At 42.4% G+C, this 18,065-nt stretch overlaps 11 protein-coding genes across 11 annotated transcripts; 3 read left to right on the top strand and 8 right to left on the bottom strand.

The window, feature by feature from the left end:
* Window positions 1-514: 514 nt before the first annotated feature.
* BDF20DRAFT_23132 (uncharacterized protein) lies at window positions 515-1,662 on the bottom strand. The gene is made up of 3 exons (XM_053074968.1): window positions 1,477-1,662; window positions 971-1,390; window positions 515-870 (listed from the first exon to the last, which is right to left on the bottom strand). Exons 1-3 carry the CDS (start codon window positions 1,592-1,594, stop codon window positions 692-694), a joined length of 717 nt encoding a protein of 238 aa, XP_052940378.1. The 5' UTR covers window positions 1,595-1,662; the 3' UTR covers window positions 515-691.
* An 884-nt stretch (window positions 1,663-2,546) lies between these two features.
* On the bottom strand, window positions 2,547-3,899 carry BDF20DRAFT_842762 (uncharacterized protein). The gene is made up of 4 exons (XM_053079527.1): window positions 3,429-3,899; window positions 3,219-3,362; window positions 3,017-3,135; window positions 2,547-2,941 (listed from the first exon to the last, which is right to left on the bottom strand). Exons 1-4 carry the CDS (start codon window positions 3,760-3,762, stop codon window positions 2,816-2,818), a joined length of 723 nt encoding a protein of 240 aa, XP_052940377.1. The 5' UTR covers window positions 3,763-3,899; the 3' UTR covers window positions 2,547-2,815.
* A 30-nt stretch (window positions 3,900-3,929) lies between these two features.
* On the top strand, window positions 3,930-4,248 carry BDF20DRAFT_842754 (uncharacterized protein). The gene has a single exon (XM_053079526.1). It carries the CDS (start codon window positions 4,002-4,004, stop codon window positions 4,200-4,202), a length of 201 nt encoding a protein of 66 aa, XP_052940376.1. The 5' UTR covers window positions 3,930-4,001; the 3' UTR covers window positions 4,203-4,248.
* BDF20DRAFT_842752 (PMCA-type calcium-translocating P-type ATPase) lies at window positions 4,109-8,019 on the bottom strand. The gene is made up of 3 exons (XM_053079525.1): window positions 7,539-8,019; window positions 7,180-7,263; window positions 4,109-7,093 (listed from the first exon to the last, which is right to left on the bottom strand). The coding sequence occupies exons 1-3, from the start codon at window positions 7,877-7,879 to the stop codon at window positions 4,282-4,284; spliced, it is 3,237 nt and encodes a 1,078-aa protein (XP_052940375.1). The 5' UTR covers window positions 7,880-8,019; the 3' UTR covers window positions 4,109-4,281.
* A 41-nt stretch (window positions 8,020-8,060) lies between these two features.
* BDF20DRAFT_23210 (uncharacterized protein) lies at window positions 8,061-10,517 on the bottom strand. The gene is made up of 6 exons (XM_053074970.1): window positions 10,339-10,517; window positions 10,111-10,268; window positions 9,915-10,031; window positions 9,723-9,812; window positions 9,588-9,637; window positions 8,061-9,475 (listed from the first exon to the last, which is right to left on the bottom strand). Exons 1-6 carry the CDS (start codon window positions 10,359-10,361, stop codon window positions 8,243-8,245), a joined length of 1,671 nt encoding a protein of 556 aa, XP_052940374.1. The 5' UTR covers window positions 10,362-10,517; the 3' UTR covers window positions 8,061-8,242.
* On the bottom strand, window positions 10,166-11,184 carry BDF20DRAFT_23290 (uncharacterized protein). The gene is made up of 5 exons (XM_053074971.1): window positions 11,142-11,184; window positions 10,835-10,903; window positions 10,643-10,763; window positions 10,339-10,459; window positions 10,166-10,268 (listed from the first exon to the last, which is right to left on the bottom strand). Exons 2-4 carry the CDS (start codon window positions 10,900-10,902, stop codon window positions 10,418-10,420), a joined length of 231 nt encoding a protein of 76 aa, XP_052940373.1. The 5' UTR covers window position 10,903; window positions 11,142-11,184; the 3' UTR covers window positions 10,166-10,268; window positions 10,339-10,417.
* A 328-nt stretch (window positions 11,185-11,512) lies between these two features.
* BDF20DRAFT_792843 (integral membrane protein S linking to the trans Golgi network-domain-containing protein) lies at window positions 11,513-12,130 on the top strand (the record flags this gene model as incomplete). The annotated part of the gene is made up of 2 exons (XM_053076220.1): window positions 11,513-11,560; window positions 11,627-12,130. Coding segments are annotated over 2 exons (552 nt in total), but the record flags the coding sequence as incomplete, so codon positions are not given.
* A 383-nt stretch (window positions 12,131-12,513) lies between these two features.
* On the bottom strand, window positions 12,514-13,234 carry BDF20DRAFT_23389 (uncharacterized protein). Its single transcript, XM_053074974.1, has 3 exons — window positions 13,156-13,234; window positions 12,863-13,076; window positions 12,514-12,765 (listed from the first exon to the last, which is right to left on the bottom strand). The coding sequence occupies exons 2-3, from the start codon at window positions 13,072-13,074 to the stop codon at window positions 12,585-12,587; spliced, it is 393 nt and encodes a 130-aa protein (XP_052940371.1). The 5' UTR covers window positions 13,075-13,076; window positions 13,156-13,234; the 3' UTR covers window positions 12,514-12,584.
* A 299-nt stretch (window positions 13,235-13,533) lies between these two features.
* BDF20DRAFT_812765 (uncharacterized protein) lies at window positions 13,534-14,089 on the bottom strand (the record flags this gene model as incomplete). Its single annotated transcript, XM_053076820.1, has 2 exons — window positions 13,534-13,659; window positions 13,841-14,089. Coding segments are annotated over 2 exons (375 nt in total), but the record flags the coding sequence as incomplete, so codon positions are not given.
* Window positions 14,090-14,294: 205 nt separating this feature from the next.
* On the top strand, window positions 14,295-15,156 carry BDF20DRAFT_842713 (uncharacterized protein). The gene has a single exon (XM_053079524.1). The coding sequence runs from the start codon at window positions 14,543-14,545 to the stop codon at window positions 14,879-14,881; it is 339 nt and encodes a 112-aa protein (XP_052940369.1). The 5' UTR covers window positions 14,295-14,542; the 3' UTR covers window positions 14,882-15,156.
* Window positions 15,157-15,881: 725 nt separating this feature from the next.
* Window positions 15,882-17,174, bottom strand: BDF20DRAFT_812304 (pre-mRNA processing factor 3-domain-containing protein; the record flags this gene model as incomplete). Its single annotated transcript, XM_053076767.1, has 2 exons — window positions 15,882-16,790; window positions 16,875-17,174. The coding sequence occupies 2 exons, from the start codon at window positions 17,172-17,174 to the stop codon at window positions 15,882-15,884; spliced, it is 1,209 nt and encodes a 402-aa protein (XP_052940368.1).
* Window positions 17,175-18,065: the final 891 nt, after the last annotated feature.

The following is an 18,065-nucleotide window of genomic DNA, read 5'->3' as shown; positions in this document are numbered from 1 at the left end:
GATGAGGGTAGATGATGGAGTAAAAAAAGGTGTCAATGACAAATGAATGCCGCAGATGGAGAGTGGGGGTTAGGTGGGGGCGTTTTTTGGCTGAGTCAATGGGCTTATAGAGCCGTTCTTTCAATGATAAAGTGTCGTCGTTGAAATGCAAAAATGAGAGGAAAAGAGACTTTGTCTATTCACCTCAGTCATGAATAAGTGATCTTGGATTGTGGAGTCACTTTCTTACTCTTTTCTTGTTTTTGTTTTTTTAATTCAATTTTTCGCTTTACGAGTTGAAATAGGAAAAAAGAAAGGCTAGCAAGAAAAGAGGGGGCCAATTCTTTAAAACGTGTTGTCCCCATTTCCTAATACCGCACACCCCCACTACCTTTTCCCCCCTTTAGCATTGTGTTCATGGATGGCCCAATCAAAATACTGAGAATGCATAGGGATGGAAAAACGCCGCAACAATAAACAAAGGTTTTGTATTGGTTGTTGACAATAGAGTTTTATGCCATGAAAAGAGTTCTTTTTTTTTTTTTTTTTTTTTTAATTTTCGATAGTCTGACAATAAGCATTTTTCCTTTCAAATAAAAAAAAAATAAACAACATTAAAAGAGTAAAAGATTTTGTATGTAATAAATAGATTAGCAAAAGAAGGAATCGATAGCTGTGAATGCATGGCCTCACGCTTTCTGCTATAGTCACATTATGACATGGATAAGGCTTGACGAACAAAAGTGATGGCGATCAAGATACCAGCCGTCATATAGGTCATTGGTTGGAAAGAAGCAGTGGCACCGCTTGTTTGATCAGCGGGAGGAGGAGTAGGGGTGGCCACAGCACTACTAGAAGCAGCGGCGATACTTGATTGCACGCTAGCAGAAGCTACAGAAAAAAAGAATCATCATTTTTTATTCCCAGAATGGAAACGTTAGAACCTCCAGATAGGTCAACTCACAACACTACGAGACAAAAACTACTTTACCCATTGAAAGTGATGACATGGCTGAGGAAGACATGGAAGCAACAGAGGATTGAGCCGAAGCGACAGACGATTGAACAGAAGACATGACAGAAGCAGAAGACTGTGCAGCAGTAGTGGGAACGGCAGAAGAGGGTGCAGCAGTTGAAACAACAGCAACCGACGAAGGTGCTACATTCGTAGCGATGGGCGAGGGAGAAGAAGAAGAAGCTAAAGTACTACTTCCGACAGCTGCAGAAGAAGTCGGCGTTACCGTGGTTCTTGTGGTAGTGGTCACGGCTGGGATACTAATGAGTGTCGAAGCAGCAGGTTCTGTCGTGGAAGCAGCCGTAGGTTCTTGACCAGGCCAATGTTCTTGGATACAGGCACGATAACAATTGTTGTTGCCGGCGCAATCAGCAATACATCTTTGACCATTATTGACTATCGATTGAAATGAATATGAATAACCCCGCCCCATTCCATTCTCAATGTGTCTACACGTTGTTTTAAAAAAAAAAATACATTACCGCAATTTTGAAGACAGGCAGAATCTCTTGGGTCACATTGACAAGCAGCTTCTACACGAGCTGACAAGACAGAGGCTAAAGCAACAACAAAAAGACTCCAGTAAACTTTTGAATGCATTGTGTCTATTTTTTGGTATCTTTCAAGTAGAAAGAATGGTAAAAAACAAAGAGAAGAAAAAAAAAAAGGGAACAGAGTTGTCAAAACTGAAAAAGGGACCCTTTTTATTGTATTTCTGCAGTTTCTCGCTTGTATCACTTCGGCTTTCACTTTTTTGACTTTTTAGTATATGAGACTGTGTTGGAAAAATTAGACTTTTTTTTCTATTTTTCTTTTACTGCTCTAAAAAACGAATTTACCATTTCTGTGTGTATTGACAGTCATCATTTTCATCCTCCACTGTCCCCCTACCAAATACGGTGTACTCCCCTCTCTTCCTTTTCTTTCTTGGCACTAGAAAACAATCAAATCGTATCGCAAGGAAGCTCAGTGTACAGAATATCTCATTTTTATGTCATTGAGGTACAGGAACACTGTGATCCCCCCTTTCACAAACCTTCTATTTTGGGACAAGGAGAAAATTCCATTGTGAGCAGACGCCCGCACGCCCGCCCGCACGCACACACCCATACCTACACAGACAGAAAAAAGCGGGTCGTACAATAGGATGCATGATGGATGCTGAGAGGGAATAGAGCTACACAATGTTACAGAATGTGTTTGCCGTCAGAAAAAAGACTGAGAAAGAAAAATCAATTTTCATTGTTATAAAAGTCAAATACGGGGCTCATTGAAATCAAAAAGTCTCCATTGTGATGAGAGAAAAAAAAAAAAAAAAGAGTCAGAGATAGAGAAAGCGAGGCTTTTACTGTTTGCAATGGCTCATCCCCTTTGTATAGAATCATTTGCTTCTTTTGAGAGAATGACATAATGTCATGTCATGGTCTGATGGGTTGTCTATTTCGTGCATAGAGCCCTTTGTTATCTCGAAAAGGCTAGAATATCACAGAAAAAAAAGGCGTGTGTTACGAACAACAAGGATATTTTCCTCAGCTGAATCTCCGTCTCGAATGCATATGGTAACGAATACCCTCTAGGTCATTGCCCGCCCTTCCTTCCTTCTACTATGACTACTACTACTACTACTACTATTACCTCCTATGTGGTTCACTTTGGTTGTTCAGTTTATACAAAATTTTTCTCTTCAACACAAAAAGTGATTTCAGTATAATAAAGGTACAAGATAGGCTATTCTACAAATGAAAAGGATGGGGGATGAAGAATGGGATTTCAAAAATCCCACCGAAAAAAAATAAAATGGTATCTAGTGGGTTTTGATTTTCAAAAGAGAGCAATGACAACGACACATCCTACTAATCCAAGCGATGCTAGAATTCTCCAAACAGTATAGGTTCGTTGAATGACACCTACTAATCCAAAATGATCGATAATACACGCCATAATGATCTACAACGACAAAAACAACACAACATGGGTAACGAACAAAGTAATAGAGTTACTTTTCTTTTCTCAGCCTCTTACCTGTGCACTCACAAACGTGCTTAAAACAGTAGCAGTACCTAATCTCGGCACCGTCAAAATATTCACCACGACATAATAGGCGCCCAAAATACCACCTAACCAAGCATACCATGGTGCAGCTAATCAGAGAAAAGAAGAACAATGTATAAGCAAACAGACACATCCAGCCCCCGTCACAGCGACAGATGAACAGCAAACCTACTTTTTACATGATCATTGGGTAGCGGCGTCTTTGCCAGACCAATATCAAATGCGAAAAATATCAAACAACACACGGCACCTGTGCTAAAGGACATGACGGAAGAAAACGATCGACCACCATATCGATTGAGGGTGGCATTACAGCCTAGACACAGAGGAGGAGTCTGTATCAGTCACGGGGGACAATACATCTATCACTCTGTCTACCTACCTGCTTGAAAGGCGATCGCAAATCCTGCAAGAATCAATAGAAATCCACAAAAAATGTTATTGTCCAAGAGGCTCATTTTCTCTTTTTCTTGCTCTTCCTCTTGCGCCTGTTGTCCTAACTCGATATCCTTGTCGTCTTGTGTCGTTGTAGTACTTTTGTCTTCTGTTTCTGCTTCGGCGGGTGGTTGTCTCGTTGGATCTTGTATTACGCTGTCAGACTCAATTTGGGTAGTGCAAAGACTGTTGTTGTTGTTGCTATGGTGACTATAATGAGGGCGATCTTCTAGGCTGGTTGTCTTCTCTGGCTGCAGGCGTAGCTTTTTTAAAAAAGACATGTATCAGATATGGAAAAAAAAAAAAGCAAAGAAGCCTAAAGAGAGAGAGAGAGAATAAACGAAAAAATAAAATAAAAAACGGGTTGTTTCTTTTTTTTTTTTTCTCTGATGGAGTGAAATCTCTCATGTTCTTGATTGGGGAAAATCTGGAATATCAAAAAATACTCTTTTCTTTTTTTTTTTTTTTTTCTTTTTTTTCCCCGCCCAACCCACACGCATCCCACAGCTTGCCTTTGGGAATGCACAGACGCCAAATCCCCAGATTCGGGGTGTGTGTGTGTGTGTGTGTATCGATCATTTCAATGGTCACCAGACTTTCTCGCGTCTTTTTACAGAAAAAAAAATTGGACACATCATCTGGGATAGGGTTTCTTTTTATTGTTTCCATTTATCATGTTAACAATATGTATATATATATATATATATATAAGAGTATATAGGTTGTGTGTAGGTCAACTTTTTTCATCTTTTTTTACATGGGTTGTATATAAAATGACAATGGCTTCAAGTCGAAAGAGATTATTGATCATCATTGTCAAGGTTATTCTTGTATTTTTGAGCGTTCTTTACGAGATTAGCAAAACGATTTTGTTGTTGACGGGTGGCACCATAATGTCCACTGGCGGCTGTATTGGCGTTATTGGCAAACGGCAAGGGATCACCCGAGTGCATGGTACTGGAACGACGGGTGGCACCTCTGTTACGACGCAACAAAGAATACACACGCAATTCATTACGGACATCGCCGATAGCGCCTTCCCAGTGCATGCGAGAGTAGCTAGCCAAAGGCTTGGCTTCTTCGTTATAGCGATCCTCGTAACCGCCGTCGGGCAGCAAACGGATCACGGTACCGAGAGGCAACGACAAAGAGCCGATCAGGACGGTGATGAGCCATTGTTGAGGGGTCAAAGGCACGGTCTTGAAAGCAATTCCTCCAAAGGTCACAATCAAGAACTGGCCCACGATGACAGCGACCTGGACAGCAATAAAGATCCAATTGTCAAACATGTCTTTAAAGACGTTGATGCTGTTGTCGATACGACGACAGTTGATTTCGTTAAAGACCTGAAGAAAGACAAAGATGTTGAACACCATGGTACGCAAGACGGCTTGATCGTAGGCGCTGTCACTCAAGTGGAAGACACGGGGACCCATGTACATGACAATCAAGTTGATGAGGACTTGGAAAATGGCTTGGCCGCCAATCATCTTGGCCATACGGTAGTTGATGAGATGGGCAAACTTGGAAATGGGCTTACGGTGGAGCAAGTCTTGTGTGGGAGGTTCTGTAGCCAGAGCCAACGCCGCCAAGGTGTCCATGATCAGATTCACCCACAGCAATTGGACAGCACTCAAGATACTCTCGGCCTCTTCCGAGCCGACGGCAGAAATGAAGGAAAGGACGACAGCCGCAATATTGACGGTCAATTGGAAAGTCAAGAATTTGCGCACGCCATCATTCACAGCGCGGCCCCAGAGAAGCGCCTTCAAGATCGAGTTAAAGTTGTCGTCCATCAAGATGATGTCCGAGGCTTCTTTGGCGACTTCGGTCCCTGCGATACCCATACTGAAACCGACATCGGCCATCTTTAATGCAGGGCCGTCATTGGTACCGTCGCCGGTCATGCCGACGACTTGATCTTGCTCCTGGAGACGGCTGACGACGATGGTCTTGTCCTTGGGAGACGAACGCGCGACCACCTGCAGACGAGGAATGATCTTGCGTTGTTCTTCCACCGACATGGCACGTAATTCAGGGCCTGTCAAAGCAATACCGCCTTTGGTCAAGATACCGGCGTTACGCGCAATCGCCTTGGCTGTGTTGATGTTGTCACCGGTGATCATGCGCACAAAAACACCGGCTTGTCGGAAAGCAGCGACGGATTCCACGACACCCGGACGCAGGGGGTCCATGATGCCTACAATACCCAGCAAGGTGAGACCTTCCAAAGGAGGTTCCTCGTCCGAGATGCTGTTCTCCATGTCCGATGCAGAGATATCACGGAAGGCCAAGGCAAGGGTACGGAGCGCCTTGTCGGCATAGCGAGAGATGATGTCCAGAAACTTCTTTTTGGCTTCTTCGGTGTCCAATGCTTTGCGTTCGCCTTGGGCCGTGATGTAGTGGGTACAGGCTTCCAGCACAATTTCAGAAGCACCCTTCGTGTGAATTCTGTAGCGGGCGCCTTCACGACCCGAGGGAGCCGAGTTTTCCTTGATTTCAGAGATGGTCGTCATGGTCTTTCGCTTGGAGGCAAAGGGATAGACCTTGGTAATGGTCGCGTCGTGACGGATGGCTTCATAGTCACTGCCCAAGCGTTTGGAAAAGCCCAAAAGAGCACATTCCGTCTTGGAGCCGACAAAGTCCGTACGGCCGTTCTCGTCTTTGCCTTCAAAAGCCGTCGAGTTCAAAGCAATGGTTTCGTGCACCAACGCTTCGATCGTGTCCTTGTCGACTTTCTTGGCCCACGCCTTCATCTCGTCTTCCGAAGTGAACGTTTCTTCCGCCAGCGTGCCCTCCACGACGGTCATCTTGTTTTGCGTCAACGTACCGGTCTTGTCAGAACAGATCGCGGTCGCATTGCCCATGGTTTCACAGGCAGCCAAAACACGGACCAGGTTGTTGTCTTTGAGCATTTGCGTGGTGGCAAAAGCCAGCGCCATGGTCACGGCCATGGGGAGGCCTTCAGGGACAGCGACGACAATGATGGTGATGGCTTGAATGACAATACGGATCATGGCGGCAGCGACATCCCCGATGGCGGGGAATTCAGGCGCCAAGGCAGCGGTGACAAAGTACTTGATGACCAAAGCAAACAACATGATGATGGCAGCCGCAAAACCAAGCTTGGCGATTTGTTCCGCCAAGGTGTCCAGTTTCATTTGCAAGGGCGTGCCTTCCGCTTCTTCGCCGCGCATCGACATCATGGTCTTGCCAAAGAACGAGTTTTCGCCGACGGCCAACACGACCATCTTGCCCACGCCTTCCAGCACCTTGGCGCCCGACAAGATGAAGCAATCCCCTTTGCCTTCAGGCTTCTTTTTCATGGTATCCGATTCACCGGTAGCTGAGGATTCATCACAGGCCAAATTGTGGCCTTCCAAGTAAAGCCCATCGACGGGAATAATGTCTCCTGGTTCCAACAGGAGGACATCCCCGACGTTGACATCATAGACACTGATTTGTTGTTCACGACCTCCACGGAGCACCTTGACGACGCGATCTTCCTTTTTGGCATTCAGTTTCTTGAATTGAGCTTCCTTTTGATAATCGTTGATGGCGTTGGTAAGCACCACAGCCAAGACAGCCACAATAATAGCTGTGCCTTCCACCCTAAAGAAAACAGGGATGTTTTAGTTATGATTGTTTTATGGGGGCTGTAGGTAGAGTTTCCTTTTTTTTCTATTTCTATTTCTTACCATCCAACACGAGGCTCGTCGGGTGGATGACGAGGAGAATAATCTTCCCAGATACCCACAGCGAGAGACACTAAGGAGGCAATACTATTTTATCCATGTTAAGAAACGTCATCAGTTCCAATTCCATGTTGTTTTCCCAATGACCCAACAAAAAAGAGAAAAAAAGGAAAAAACCCCGTATTCAGGGTAACACTAAAACACCACTCCTTTTTATAGTTATCCTGTGTGCGTTTCTAGCATCCTAGCTGTAGTAGGTAGCCCACAGACCTAGACGCACAACGCATAGGACACACACACCCGCCCCCCCCCCACCTCCCCCCTCCCAACACAGCCACACAGGTGGATTGAATGGGGATTACCTCAACATGATGAGTGTTTTATCGTTATAAGCAGCCCATAATAGCTGTAAAAAGGTTTTTGATGGAGGTTCGGGTAACACATTACGCCCAAAAGTCGCTTGACGATCTTGGTAAGGTTGTTGACCAGAACTCGTAGAGCCTTCATCAGCAGAAAGACCGGTAGAAGGATCCACCTTGACTTTCTTACAGATGGCTTTCACACCACCCAGTTTTTGCAATAATTCTTCATTTTTGGGGTCAAATAAATCGCTTAATTCTTCTACACTGATATCAAAATGACCACCGCCATTTTGATAGTTGTTATTGACAAGTGATTGTCTCTCTTCCCTTGTCGGTGGCATGCTTGAAAAGAAAGAAAGACAAGGAAAAAAGAAAAACAGATGTCTGAAAAGAAAAAAAGAAGGGAAAACTAGAAAAAAAATAAAAAATAAAAATAAACGTTAAATTACTGTTTCTCTTTTTTTTTTTTTTTTTTTTTTTTTTGAGCAAATGTTGTTGTGAAAAATGACAAGCAGCCAGCATTAAATGAAATTAGGCTGTAAAAACCTTAATTCAGAAATATTTAATTTCCCTTTCGATCGGGCTGTTAAATTTGGGGGGGAGGGGAAAGGCTGGAAGATCATTTTTTCTTCCATTTTTATAAAGAAAAAAAAAAAGCCCAATTCTTTGAGAGGTGATAGAGGGTATCTTTGGGGGGTTGTTTTTTATTGATCTAGTGCTTCATCCAAAATATCAGCAAAGTCTGATAAACTACTATCATCCGTGTCACTGTCACTACTGTTTCCTCCGCTACTATGACTACTCTCTTGGTCTTGGTCTTGGTCTTCTTCTTCTTCTTCGTTATTATTGTCTGTTGTAGTAGAGGCTGTAGCAGATGTGGTGGTGGATCCTGAAGCCACGACTTTGGAAAGCTTGGACTTGCCTCTTTCTTTTGCTTTTAGTTTTCTTTTCGCTAGTTTACTCAATCTCATCAAATCCTCAGTACTTTCTCCTCCTTCTTCTTCTTCTTCTTCTGCTTCTGTAGCGGACGATTCTTCTTCTGCACCACTCGTAGGAAGACTGCTGCTCTCACCACCACCACCACCACCACCACCACCACCGGCACCCATAGGACGAGGACGACGGTGTGGATGTCTTTTCCGTTTCATACCCACGCCAGAGAGGAGAGGGGTGCTTGTCGCTGTTGTACCAGGCGTCCCTGTAGCACTTTTCGGTGTCGTGGCTGCAGAAGAGGCAGAGGAATCCTCATTCGCGGTGTCTTCCCATACATCATCAATACCACTTTCGTTAATAAACTCTTCTACTTCTCTATCTGCTTCGTCCCAGTTGATATCCTCAATCAAATGATGATCGTGGCCGTTCAGTCTTCTCGCGTCCTCCTCGTCCCTACTTTGGGTATCCTCGCTTTTCGGTGTGAGTAAAGGTATAGCAACAGTACCAGCTCTTGCCATGTTCCCTCCTTCAGATGCGTTCTCGTCCATGTCGTTTTCCTCTTCCGCTTCTTCTGAATCACTACTGTCGCTGAGCGCATGAGGAGGATGCGTGGGGAGGACAGGATAGTTTTCTTCTGGCTGAATCGCCCATTTGGCCGTACTGTCCAAGAGCCAAGCAGGTGTCACGACATGCAACGATGGACTGCCGTACTTTCTGGCTGCCTTTACTTTATGCCGACTGGTTTCTATCGCTACAAGATGGGTTGTTTTGCCCGTTAAATCAATGGAGCACATGGCACCAAAGGAGGTGGCCATTTGCCATATCCATGATAGTGTTGGATCCTTTGTGTTTTGGTTGGGCAAAATGGTATCTGAAAATGTAATAATGACATCCTTCAACACTCGTTTTTTCATTTTGGGTATAATTTGTGTCACGTCCGCTTCTTTAATATCGTGCTGAGGATCTTTTGTGGCATAAAATGTAGTGTGAATTTCCTTTAGAATCTACAAAAAAACCCCATCCCCAATACGCGCACACCCCCCCCCCACGACCAATAGAAATTCTATTTAGTTTTGCTATCCCTAATGAAGATATGCCCTTTTTGCCTTGCTTCACCTTTAAAATAGTTGATAATTCATCATCCTCATCCTTTAAACGAAAAGGGGCTAAGTAAAGAAAAAAAAAATACCAATCGGAGAATTAATGCATTAGGGCATAGGATAGATGATGTCATGTGGTGGCATCCTTTACCAGCCACTTCTTGTGTCATGTCGTCCTGTGGGTGCATCTCTTGTTTTTCTTGCTGAGGAGAGTGATCGTTTGTCCCAAGAAAGAACTCATCTTTTGTCATCCATGTAAATACCTTTAGTGTCTTTTGATCTATGTCTCTTTTTTTTTTTTTTTTTTTTTTTTTTTTTTTTGCTTGAATTTCTCGTCACTTACATGGTTTGATTCGAATGAGATTGGGTGAGAAACTCCACACGTCCGAGCGATCATCCACTACCACCACCATCGATGTATCACAAGGAAATAACCGCTGAAGTTTCTTTTGTGTCACGCCTAAGAAAAATCAGAGTGAATGGGCTGACATCAAAAAAAAAGAATCGTCTCTTTTCTCCCCCCACCCCCCACCACTTACTGCCACTTTCATCCCGTGATAAAATTCGTTCTTTGAACAACGTTCCATCGGGATCAATGTTACTCATGATGGCTTCTGCATATTTCCTTGTACCCATTGTATAGACATGAAGTTCGTAATAGGCCTCCACTTCTTTTAAAAACTCTTGTAAACCTGGTCTATTTCAAATGAGAGACTATCAGCATTTTCTATGACAGACACATGCTTCCATGTGTGTATTTTTTTTACCTTGCTTTCATAAAACAAATCATATCGCTGCCAGGCAATTGGAATTGTGCGATTGGATGATTGCCTTTATAAATAGAGTTCAATACGCTTTGATCCCATGTCGCATGGACCAGCGTTTGATCTAAATCCAAAATGAGTGACAGTTTCTTATCCTTTAATAATCTTCTAGCGGTTTCTGCTTCTAAACGTTCTGCTTCCTATCACAATGACAACACTTTTTGCGTGAGCTAACCACTGAGGTTCACAGATCATCATGGAGAAAGACACATACAAAAAATGATCATCTACCCCAAAGAATACTTACTTCGCGACTGACAGTGATTCCCTTTGTGTCATAACCCATTGTAATACCACCACCACCACTGCCACCACCACCACTTACTCCTCCTCCAGCAGCACTGAACACTCCTGAAGGATCATCTAGACTGAAATAGTATCATGATGTTTAGATAAATCTATAAAGTAAAAACAAAAGATAGATAGTTTCTGACTTTACGTTTCAAGTAATGTACCGCAAACAGCGCATAAGCCATTGTATTGTACTTGATGTTTGCATATCTCCATACTTGCTGGATGCAATTTTTTTTGTTTTTTAAAAAAAAAAACAAGAAAAAAAACTGCTTCGTTAGGAAATTTTTATTTTGAGGTACTCAAATGCACCAAAAAAAAAAAAAAAAAACCAAAAAAACCCACTCTTATAAACGCGTTCAAAGAATAACGACGTCATACCTTTTTTAAAATGTATATATCAATTTTTTTTTGTTAACTTGCACTTTTTTTAATTTAAACACTTGGAATATAACTTTTTTATATATGTTTCTATTGTTCTGAAAAGGAATTAAAAAAAAAAATGGAAGGAGGGAAAATAAAAAAAGAAAGGTTTTTTTTTGCATGAAAAAAACTGAAATGTGATGATTGGATTTCCAATCAAGCAGCTAAAACGAACCAATCACAAGAGGGACACTATCTCTTCCTATTGAATTTTCTTGAGCGATTTTGAGATATTGTAAAGCTTTTCAATGGTTTTCCTTTTTTTGGGTTGGTGTCCTTTTCCTTTTAAGTCTTTCATTCCTCAATACCCCCCCTTCCTCACCACCCCCACTACTCCTCCCTCGCCTTTACTCTTTGAATTAGACTTTGCTGTTTCTTGACAACGCACAAAACAATGGCGGCTTCATCGTTTAGAGCGACAAAGTGGGATCCTATTTACATTCTATCTCAAGTAATGTTGCGATGTTGGCGTTTGACAACTACACAAACTAACCTGAATAAGTCCATTGAATGGTAGATATTTGCATTACAATCACTGAGCTATATCCTCTTCAGCCTACTTCTTTCCATTGCCCTCCTACTACTCGGGACAGCAGATACATCGCTCGACCTTATATTTGACGATGCTGAGATTCGCACAGATACAGGCTTTGGTTGGTCTCTCATCATACTATGGATCGTCCATGCTTTCATCACCATACTCCTTTTAACGTTTATTGTACAGCGTGCTCGACAGATTTTGGATTTCGTCTTGACATTTCACTTTCTTCACTTTTGTTTATGCTGTTATCTCAACTCCCGATGGCCATCCAGTATAGCATGGTGGTTGTTGCAAGGAGTCGACATCATCATCATGACTTTTGGAGGTGAATGGGCTTGCATGAAGAATGAAATGAAACCCATCTTGATTACCGGAGGAACGAAAAGGCCCACGAGCCATAAAATGAGTGATACAACGACACTATCCACAGAGCCAGACATTGAACTGGGAGACATGGCGGCCAGTAGTAGTCATAGTCAACGCGATCAAAGCAAAACAGCCTTATTAGAAGACGATGCGTTGAGTAGAAGCAATAGTCCTGCTGGCAGAATGAAACGAAAAACATCGGATGCATTTGGCTTAACACATCATCAACAAGAGGAGGAGGAGGAGGAAGAGGAGGAAGGCGGCCCACTCATGACAGCTGTTGGTAAAGCAAAAGAAGTGTTACTCACAAAGAAAAATAGTAGTAGTAGGAAATCAAAGAGGAAAAGTAGACAACCCTATGACAGACTCCCCATGACAGATAAGGAGATCGATGACACCAGTTCCAGTACCCATGCCAGTTCTTAGAACAAACACGAACCCACATCGTCTCCTTCATCCCACCCTTTGATTCCCTTGTCAAATACTTTAAAGCAATGCCACAAACTACATAAATTCTCATTTCTACAGCTTTTTTATTGAACTGAACTCCATGAGCACTGTGTATCCTCTAAACCAGTAAATCTTTGCTGATTTTATCACTGACAGCAAGGTCGGATTGAAGAGTTCGAATCGATGAGCGTTGACAGTTACGAATGATGTGATGAAAAACGTCCTCTGAGGGTATGTCACATGGATGATGACTATGTGCATAGTGTCTCTGTAGATTGGCCAATAATGTACCGACGAAACTGCCAAAAAAAAAAAAAAAAGAAGGGTTACCACCACCATGAGATGAGACTGCTCTTTCACACTGACACACTCTTTTTCAGCCCCATTGTACTTTACCAGTCGCCTGCTCCAGTAACGCTTTTAATCTCATCCTTTTGTATGACTTCTGGTGAAAAATAGTGGGCGCTTTCTTGGCCCACCCATAGACACCCCTCCTCTCCTAGTTTTGTTATCACGTTCGGTATAAAGCGAGTCAAAAAGTTTGCATAAGGATAGACGCTCTTGGCTAGCTCCGTCGCCTCCTCACAGTTGAAAGGCTTGTTGGCCATCTCTATTTGAGTAGTTGCAATGTATTGCTTGAGATTTTTACGACTTGCTGTTTGCACTACTTTGCGAAACATAGCCTTTACTTCAAATTGATTTGGCGTAATATACTTGACAGCTGTTGATAATGCCTGTTGATAGTCACTCTCCTTGTGTATGTTTTCAAACAATTTCAACGATTTCGTCACCGAGGTTGGCTCAAAGACAGCTTCAAAATGAACCCGTCGTTTGTCCGTAACAGTCGTAGTAAAGAATAAAAGAAATTGAATTGGCACCTTTTCTCTTGTTGGGGCATCGTTGAAAGAATCGACTCACTCACCTGGGACCTTTAGTTGATGACAGCAATGAACAATGGCTTTCATTGTGTGGGCTGTGATATTTCCATCAAAACACACCAAACTGGGCTTTTCATGCCGTAGGATGTCTGCTATCTTTTACTTTTTTTAATATTATTTCTTTGCCTTTCAATAGACTCTCTTTCTTTCACTTTTTACTTTTTCAGAATGGATAGCCTCAAATATACTCATGTCAGCAACAGCAGCTACCAATTGTCCATCACTGGAGTGCAAAGCATTATACACTGCCGTTTGCTGATGGCTCAGCGTTTCCATATATTGGGTAGCCTGGGTTGGTTTGTTTTAGCGATGTGTGTTAAAAAGATGAACACAGTCAGTCAGCAGACAAAGTATCCTTCACTCAACTACTTGTCGAGATGCTTTCTGCCTACTCTTCTCTTCCCCCTCTACTTCCTCCTGCTCTCCCAACAATTACCATGCCTAGTTTCTTCATTCCAGCTTTCACTATGTCACCTGCCATATCTTGCCCTACCACAGACACAAGTTTGACTTGTTCGGCACCTGATCGCCAAGCTGACTCTGCTACATTACGACCTACACCCCCTAATGTTTGCTTTACTTGACCTAAAGTAGAGGTATGAAGAATGCCTTTCAACGATCTTGCTGATGAGGGCACAGAGGTCGTAGCTGTAATGTCGAGAGCGATGCCGCCAATGACAATTAACTAGGATGAGGGTTATTTTTATAGATACACGTCTTAAGCGCATAGCTTTTTTCCCCCCTTCCCTAAATTGGCAAGGGGCAAGCTTATATAATGAAAGGCATACTAACTGGTTTTCCAAGCATGGATAAACAAATGAACTGCAATCCCTTTCTATTGAAGTGGTAAAATAGAAAAGATAGCAGAGAAAGGGAGCCTCAATGCATCAAAAAGAAAAAAAAAAAAAAAAAAAAAGCACAAACTCTCCCTTCCATGGTAACACAGTTGGGTGACCAGAAGACAATGACAAAAAGGCTATGCTTCAACATTCATTTGCCATGAATATAAGGTACACTGAAAATTAGAATGCTGAACAGAGTCAAACTGTCGCCGCTTTCTGCAATAAATGCAGCTGAAAAAAGTTTCGTTTACCTGTAAACCGGAAAAAAAAAAAAAAAAGGTTGACGTGAGGTCAACATGACGCTATATTTGCACCGAAACAATGACATAGAAGAGGGAGGGCATTTGGGAATAAGAACGCGGTCGTCTTTCCATTTTCTATCCTTTTTTTTTTTAACGTTTGATACTGTTATTGTACATATCATGTCTGCCCAACATCCTAAAAACGAACAAGAAGCATTCTCTGTTGAAGAAAAAGGACTAAAACATCAATTATCACAGACGGTAGATGCTCAAGAGCGTATAGTAAATGAATTGAAGAAACAGAGCGACAAGAAGGAAGATCTCCAACGCGAGCAAGATCACTTGAACAGTCTAAAGAAGGAATTGTCTATCTTGCAGAAAAGTGATCAGTAAAAGGGAAATGTAGCGCTTGGTGTCAAAATGGCTCTTTCCTCATGAGTCTACTCATAACAGTCTCCATGAAGAATGCCCTCTCTTTTCCCTCCCCGCCCTCTGTACCTTATCCCCCGTCCCCCCCCCCTGCTCACCTATACATTCCTTTCATTGTTGCTTCTAAAACAACTTTGCGTACCATAACCTTTCTTATCTAATGAACACAATAAATCACTCATTTCCAATCCTTATCCTACTATTTTTAAAACGATGCTTTGTCAAAACAAAAGGAAGCTGGGAGATGATTTGCTCGTTAACCACTCGAACAAAGAATGGTAGCGTCAAGGAAGACGATTGAAACGGGTGATACATTGACTTTATATAAACAGTATTGTTTGGTTATTCATTTTCTATTTGGAATGACATCGGTAAATAGTATCAAAGACTTTTGTCCGTTTATAGTAGAGGCTGCCTTGCTGCTAATTCTTCATCTGTACTAGCCACGGCAACATCCCAATAATTTTCTACATGCCATTTTCCCAACTCTTCTCTTGCCATTTTTTCACTTTCAAACGTACGCCAAGTAAACTTTTTGAATGTTTTTGTTTTTACAGGTCCCGTCCATACCAAGAAGCATTTATTTTCCTCCCCTTCTGGCAATCCGGCCGGCATCGCGTTGTCGACAGCACCACTGGGCGAGTCGATCTCCATAGCCACACTTTCATCAGCAGCTAAATTTTTGGGTGGTGGCAAATCATTCCAATCGATACGTCTCAGCATCAACTTTTTATAGGCTTTAATCGCTTTGGGTCCTCCTTCCACGACCACCAAATTGCACTTGGGATGAACGATCACCATACCCGTCAACTGATGTTGCTGAGCATTCACTTCAATTTTGTATCGTAATTTTGGATGAGAACAAAATTTGATTCTACCAAAAAAAAAAAAAACGTAGCAGTTTAGTACAAGCTCTTGACATGTAAAAAAAAAAAAAAAAAAAAAAAAAAAAAAAAAAGCCCACTCACTTGAATACAGCAGCTTCATTCACATGCTTTTGATCTTCCTTTAACTTGTTCAATATCTTTGCTCTCTTTTCTTCAGGTGTCAATTTACGCTGTTCATTCGCCTTTTCATGCATCTTTTGTCGAAGCTCCATCTCCTTTCTTACTTTTGCTTCCACCTTGGTAGGGTCTTGAATGGCTTCATCACCCAACACTCTCATCAAATTACTGATTTTCACTTTAGGTGCATCTGGTTCTAGCAAACCTAATCGGATCTTGTCTCGTTTATCTTTCAATGCTTCGGCTCTACGCTGTCGTCTCATTTTTTTCAGTTCCTTTTTCGTCAACATTAAGGATCGAACAATGGGTGTTTGATTGGCCTCATAAGGCGCTTGTATCGGTACAGGATGATGAACGTACATGGTGACGAGCGTATCAAACTGAGCAGGGTCGAAATCGACCGCCATGTCGTTCTCGTCCGCAGCGGGTACATCCTCATACGTTTTGTTGGGCAAAAAGGGCGCGTCCCACCATTCCACAGCAGGTGGAGGATCTCTTTTGATCACTTTATCCGACACATCCAATTCAGCTTGCATACCCGCTTTCTTTACACTTTCTGTAATCTCTTGCTTCAACTTTTCTAACTGTGCTTTGGCTCTCTCCTGATTGGCGATAGCGACGTATTTACCCGGCTGAACAAATTTGAGTTGACGTGCACGACGTTGTTTAGGTGCTATTTTGACCTCCATCGAAGGATCGAAATATGGATTTTTAGTAGGGTCGGTGAATTCCGGTGGCACTGTATCCACCAATTTGAACGCTTTTTTCTTTTCAGCCAAAGCCGATGTCGATGTCGATGCTGCTGCTGCAGGTGAGGCGATGGCTGGTATAGATGCTGCTGCCGATTTCTGTTTCGAGCGTTGCATAGCCTATCCCACCTAAATATGAGTATCATCCTCAACCGTCTTTTCTGCACTCCAATGCTTTTTCTTTTAGTCTATCTATGCATTTACCTTTGTATTCACAGTTTCTCTGCGAGGAATAAGACCCGTATCTAACATTGCTTTCAAATCGACCTCGCCTGACAGCGGCAAAGCAGGAGGTTTGAGACTATGGTTGGGTGTTGCACGTCCAGAAAGAGGTGAGCCTGAAGCATTCGCTGTAGTTAAAGCGCCCGTACCCGCCGCGATTCGCGCTTTGGCTTCAGCGATTTTACGTTGAATTTCTGCCATGGATAAACTTCCACTGGTTCCTGATGCTGATGTTGGCTGTGGGCTGGGGCGATTAGGCTGTTTGGCCTGAAATTGGGCCATTTTTGCCAGCACTTCAGCACGTTTCTTTTCAATAAGTTCTTTCTAATTCATTGGACAAGAACCCATGGGGACCATGTTTTTAGTATTCGAAAATCAAAATCAAGATGGAGGGGGAAAAAAAAAGAAAACGTCTTTACGTTGACATGTTATACACTGTAAATGTTTATATACTTTACTTGTTTATTGGGATCCATCGTTGTTGGTTTTTTTTTTTTTTGTCACAAAGCGTTCCTCTTCCTCGCCTTTTCCTTTTCTTTTTCTTATTGAGTGAAAAAGATAATCACAAATAGCCAAAGAGGAAAAATGTCAATTTTATGCCAGTTCTAAATTAATCTTCAGCTTCTTTTTTTTTTTTTTTTTTTTTTTTTTTGAAGCCACTGCTTGAGCGTCAGCTCCAAAGAGGGCAATGATGGTATATTTCTCCAAGATGCCTACTCTGTTGTTACAGAGAAAGATGCAAGTCATTCAAGGATAATAAAAGTAGGTTCATTTATTCCCAAAAAACTTGGCCATAGGTAGCGTCGTTGACTGTTCAAAGAATGGAATGTATGCCTTGTTGACGAACCATAAAAGTGTTTGTAGCAGGGAGAAACCTCCACTTATAGCGTTCATGCCCAGAAAAAGCTTAGGATGGTGAGTTCACAGCTCCATTACTCAGAGATTGCTTTTTTGAGCATGTCCTTTCTTGTTAAAGTAACATGCCGTTGACTAGCAAGCATTCAATACTATCTGAGCTCTCTACCTAGCAAACAACGTCGTCCGTAGAAGACGTGGCTCTATCAATTACTCACCCTCCCTACAGCAACTTCCTGCTTTTATTAAGTCGCCTAACAAGAAAGTCCTTTCGTAAAGTGAATGAAAGTGAGAGTAAAAAAGAAAGTGCTCGTTTGA

Source organism: Mycotypha africana, assembly GCF_025528875.1.
Source record: "Mycotypha africana strain NRRL 2978 chromosome Unknown BDF20scaffold_1, whole genome shotgun sequence".
NCBI classification, from domain to species: Eukaryota; Fungi; Mucoromycota; class Mucoromycetes; order Mucorales; family Mycotyphaceae; genus Mycotypha; species Mycotypha africana.
This window is presented reverse-complemented; position numbering and strand designations above follow the sequence as displayed.

Bases quoted from the DNA above. Each gene is read 5' to 3' on its own strand.
- BDF20DRAFT_842752 (XM_053079525.1), bottom strand. From the start codon at position 7,879: ATGCCACCGACAAGGGAAGAGAGACAATCACTTGTCAATAACAACTAT. The intron at 7,264-7,538 runs GTAATCCCCATT...TGGATAAAATAG, and splicing joins AAAACACTCATCATGTTGAG to TATTGCCTCCTTAGTGTCTC. The intron at 7,094-7,179 runs GTAAGAAATAGA...TGTTTTCTTTAG, and splicing joins GACGAGCCTCGTGTTGGATG to GGTGGAAGGCACAGCTATTA.
- BDF20DRAFT_842762 (XM_053079527.1), bottom strand. From the start codon at position 3,762: ATGTCTTTTTTAAAAAAGCTACGCCTGCAGCCAGAGAAGACAACCAGC. The intron at 3,363-3,428 runs GTAGGTAGACAG...CTCTGTGTCTAG, and splicing joins TGCGATCGCCTTTCAAGCAG to GCTGTAATGCCACCCTCAAT. The intron at 3,136-3,218 runs GTAGGTTTGCTG...TTCTCTGATTAG, and splicing joins ACCCAATGATCATGTAAAAA to CTGCACCATGGTATGCTTGG.
- BDF20DRAFT_23210 (XM_053074970.1), bottom strand. From the start codon at position 10,361: ATGATTTGTTTTATGAAAGCAAG. The intron at 10,032-10,110 runs GTAAGTGGTGGG...GATTTTTCTTAG, and splicing joins ATCACGGGATGAAAGTGGCA to GCGTGACACAAAAGAAACTT. The intron at 9,638-9,722 runs GTAAAGGATGCC...TTCTTTACTTAG, and splicing joins CATGACACAAGAAGTGGCTG to CCCCTTTTCGTTTAAAGGAT.
- BDF20DRAFT_23290 (XM_053074971.1), bottom strand. From the start codon at position 10,902: ATGGAGATATGCAAACATCAAGTACAATACAATGGCTTATGCGCTGTT. The intron at 10,764-10,834 runs GTAAAGTCAGAA...ATACTATTTCAG, and splicing joins TGCGGTACATTACTTGAAAC to TCTAGATGATCCTTCAGGAG. The intron at 10,460-10,642 runs GTAAGTATTCTT...TTTTGGATTTAG, and splicing joins GAATCACTGTCAGTCGCGAA to ATCAAACGCTGGTCCATGCG.
- BDF20DRAFT_842754 (XM_053079526.1), top strand. From the start codon at position 4,002: ATGCACAGACGCCAAATCCCCAGATTCGGGGTGTGTGTGTGTGTGTGT.
- BDF20DRAFT_23132 (XM_053074968.1), bottom strand. From the start codon at position 1,594: ATGCATTCAAAAGTTTACTGGAGTCTTTTTGTTGTTGCTTTAGCCTCT. The intron at 1,391-1,476 runs GTAATGTATTTT...TTCAATCGATAG, and splicing joins TGCCTGTCTTCAAAATTGCG to TCAATAATGGTCAAAGATGT. The intron at 871-970 runs GTAAAGTAGTTT...TTTTTTCTGTAG, and splicing joins CATGTCATCACTTTCAATGG to CTTCTGCTAGCGTGCAATCA.
- BDF20DRAFT_23389 (XM_053074974.1), bottom strand. From the start codon at position 13,074: ATGGCCAACAAGCCTTTCAACTGTGAGGAGGCGACGGAGCTAGCCAAG. The intron at 12,766-12,862 runs GTAAAGTACAAT...TTTTTTTGGCAG, and splicing joins GTTACTGGAGCAGGCGACTG to TTTCGTCGGTACATTATTGG.
- BDF20DRAFT_842713 (XM_053079524.1), top strand. From the start codon at position 14,543: ATGACGCTATATTTGCACCGAAACAATGACATAGAAGAGGGAGGGCAT.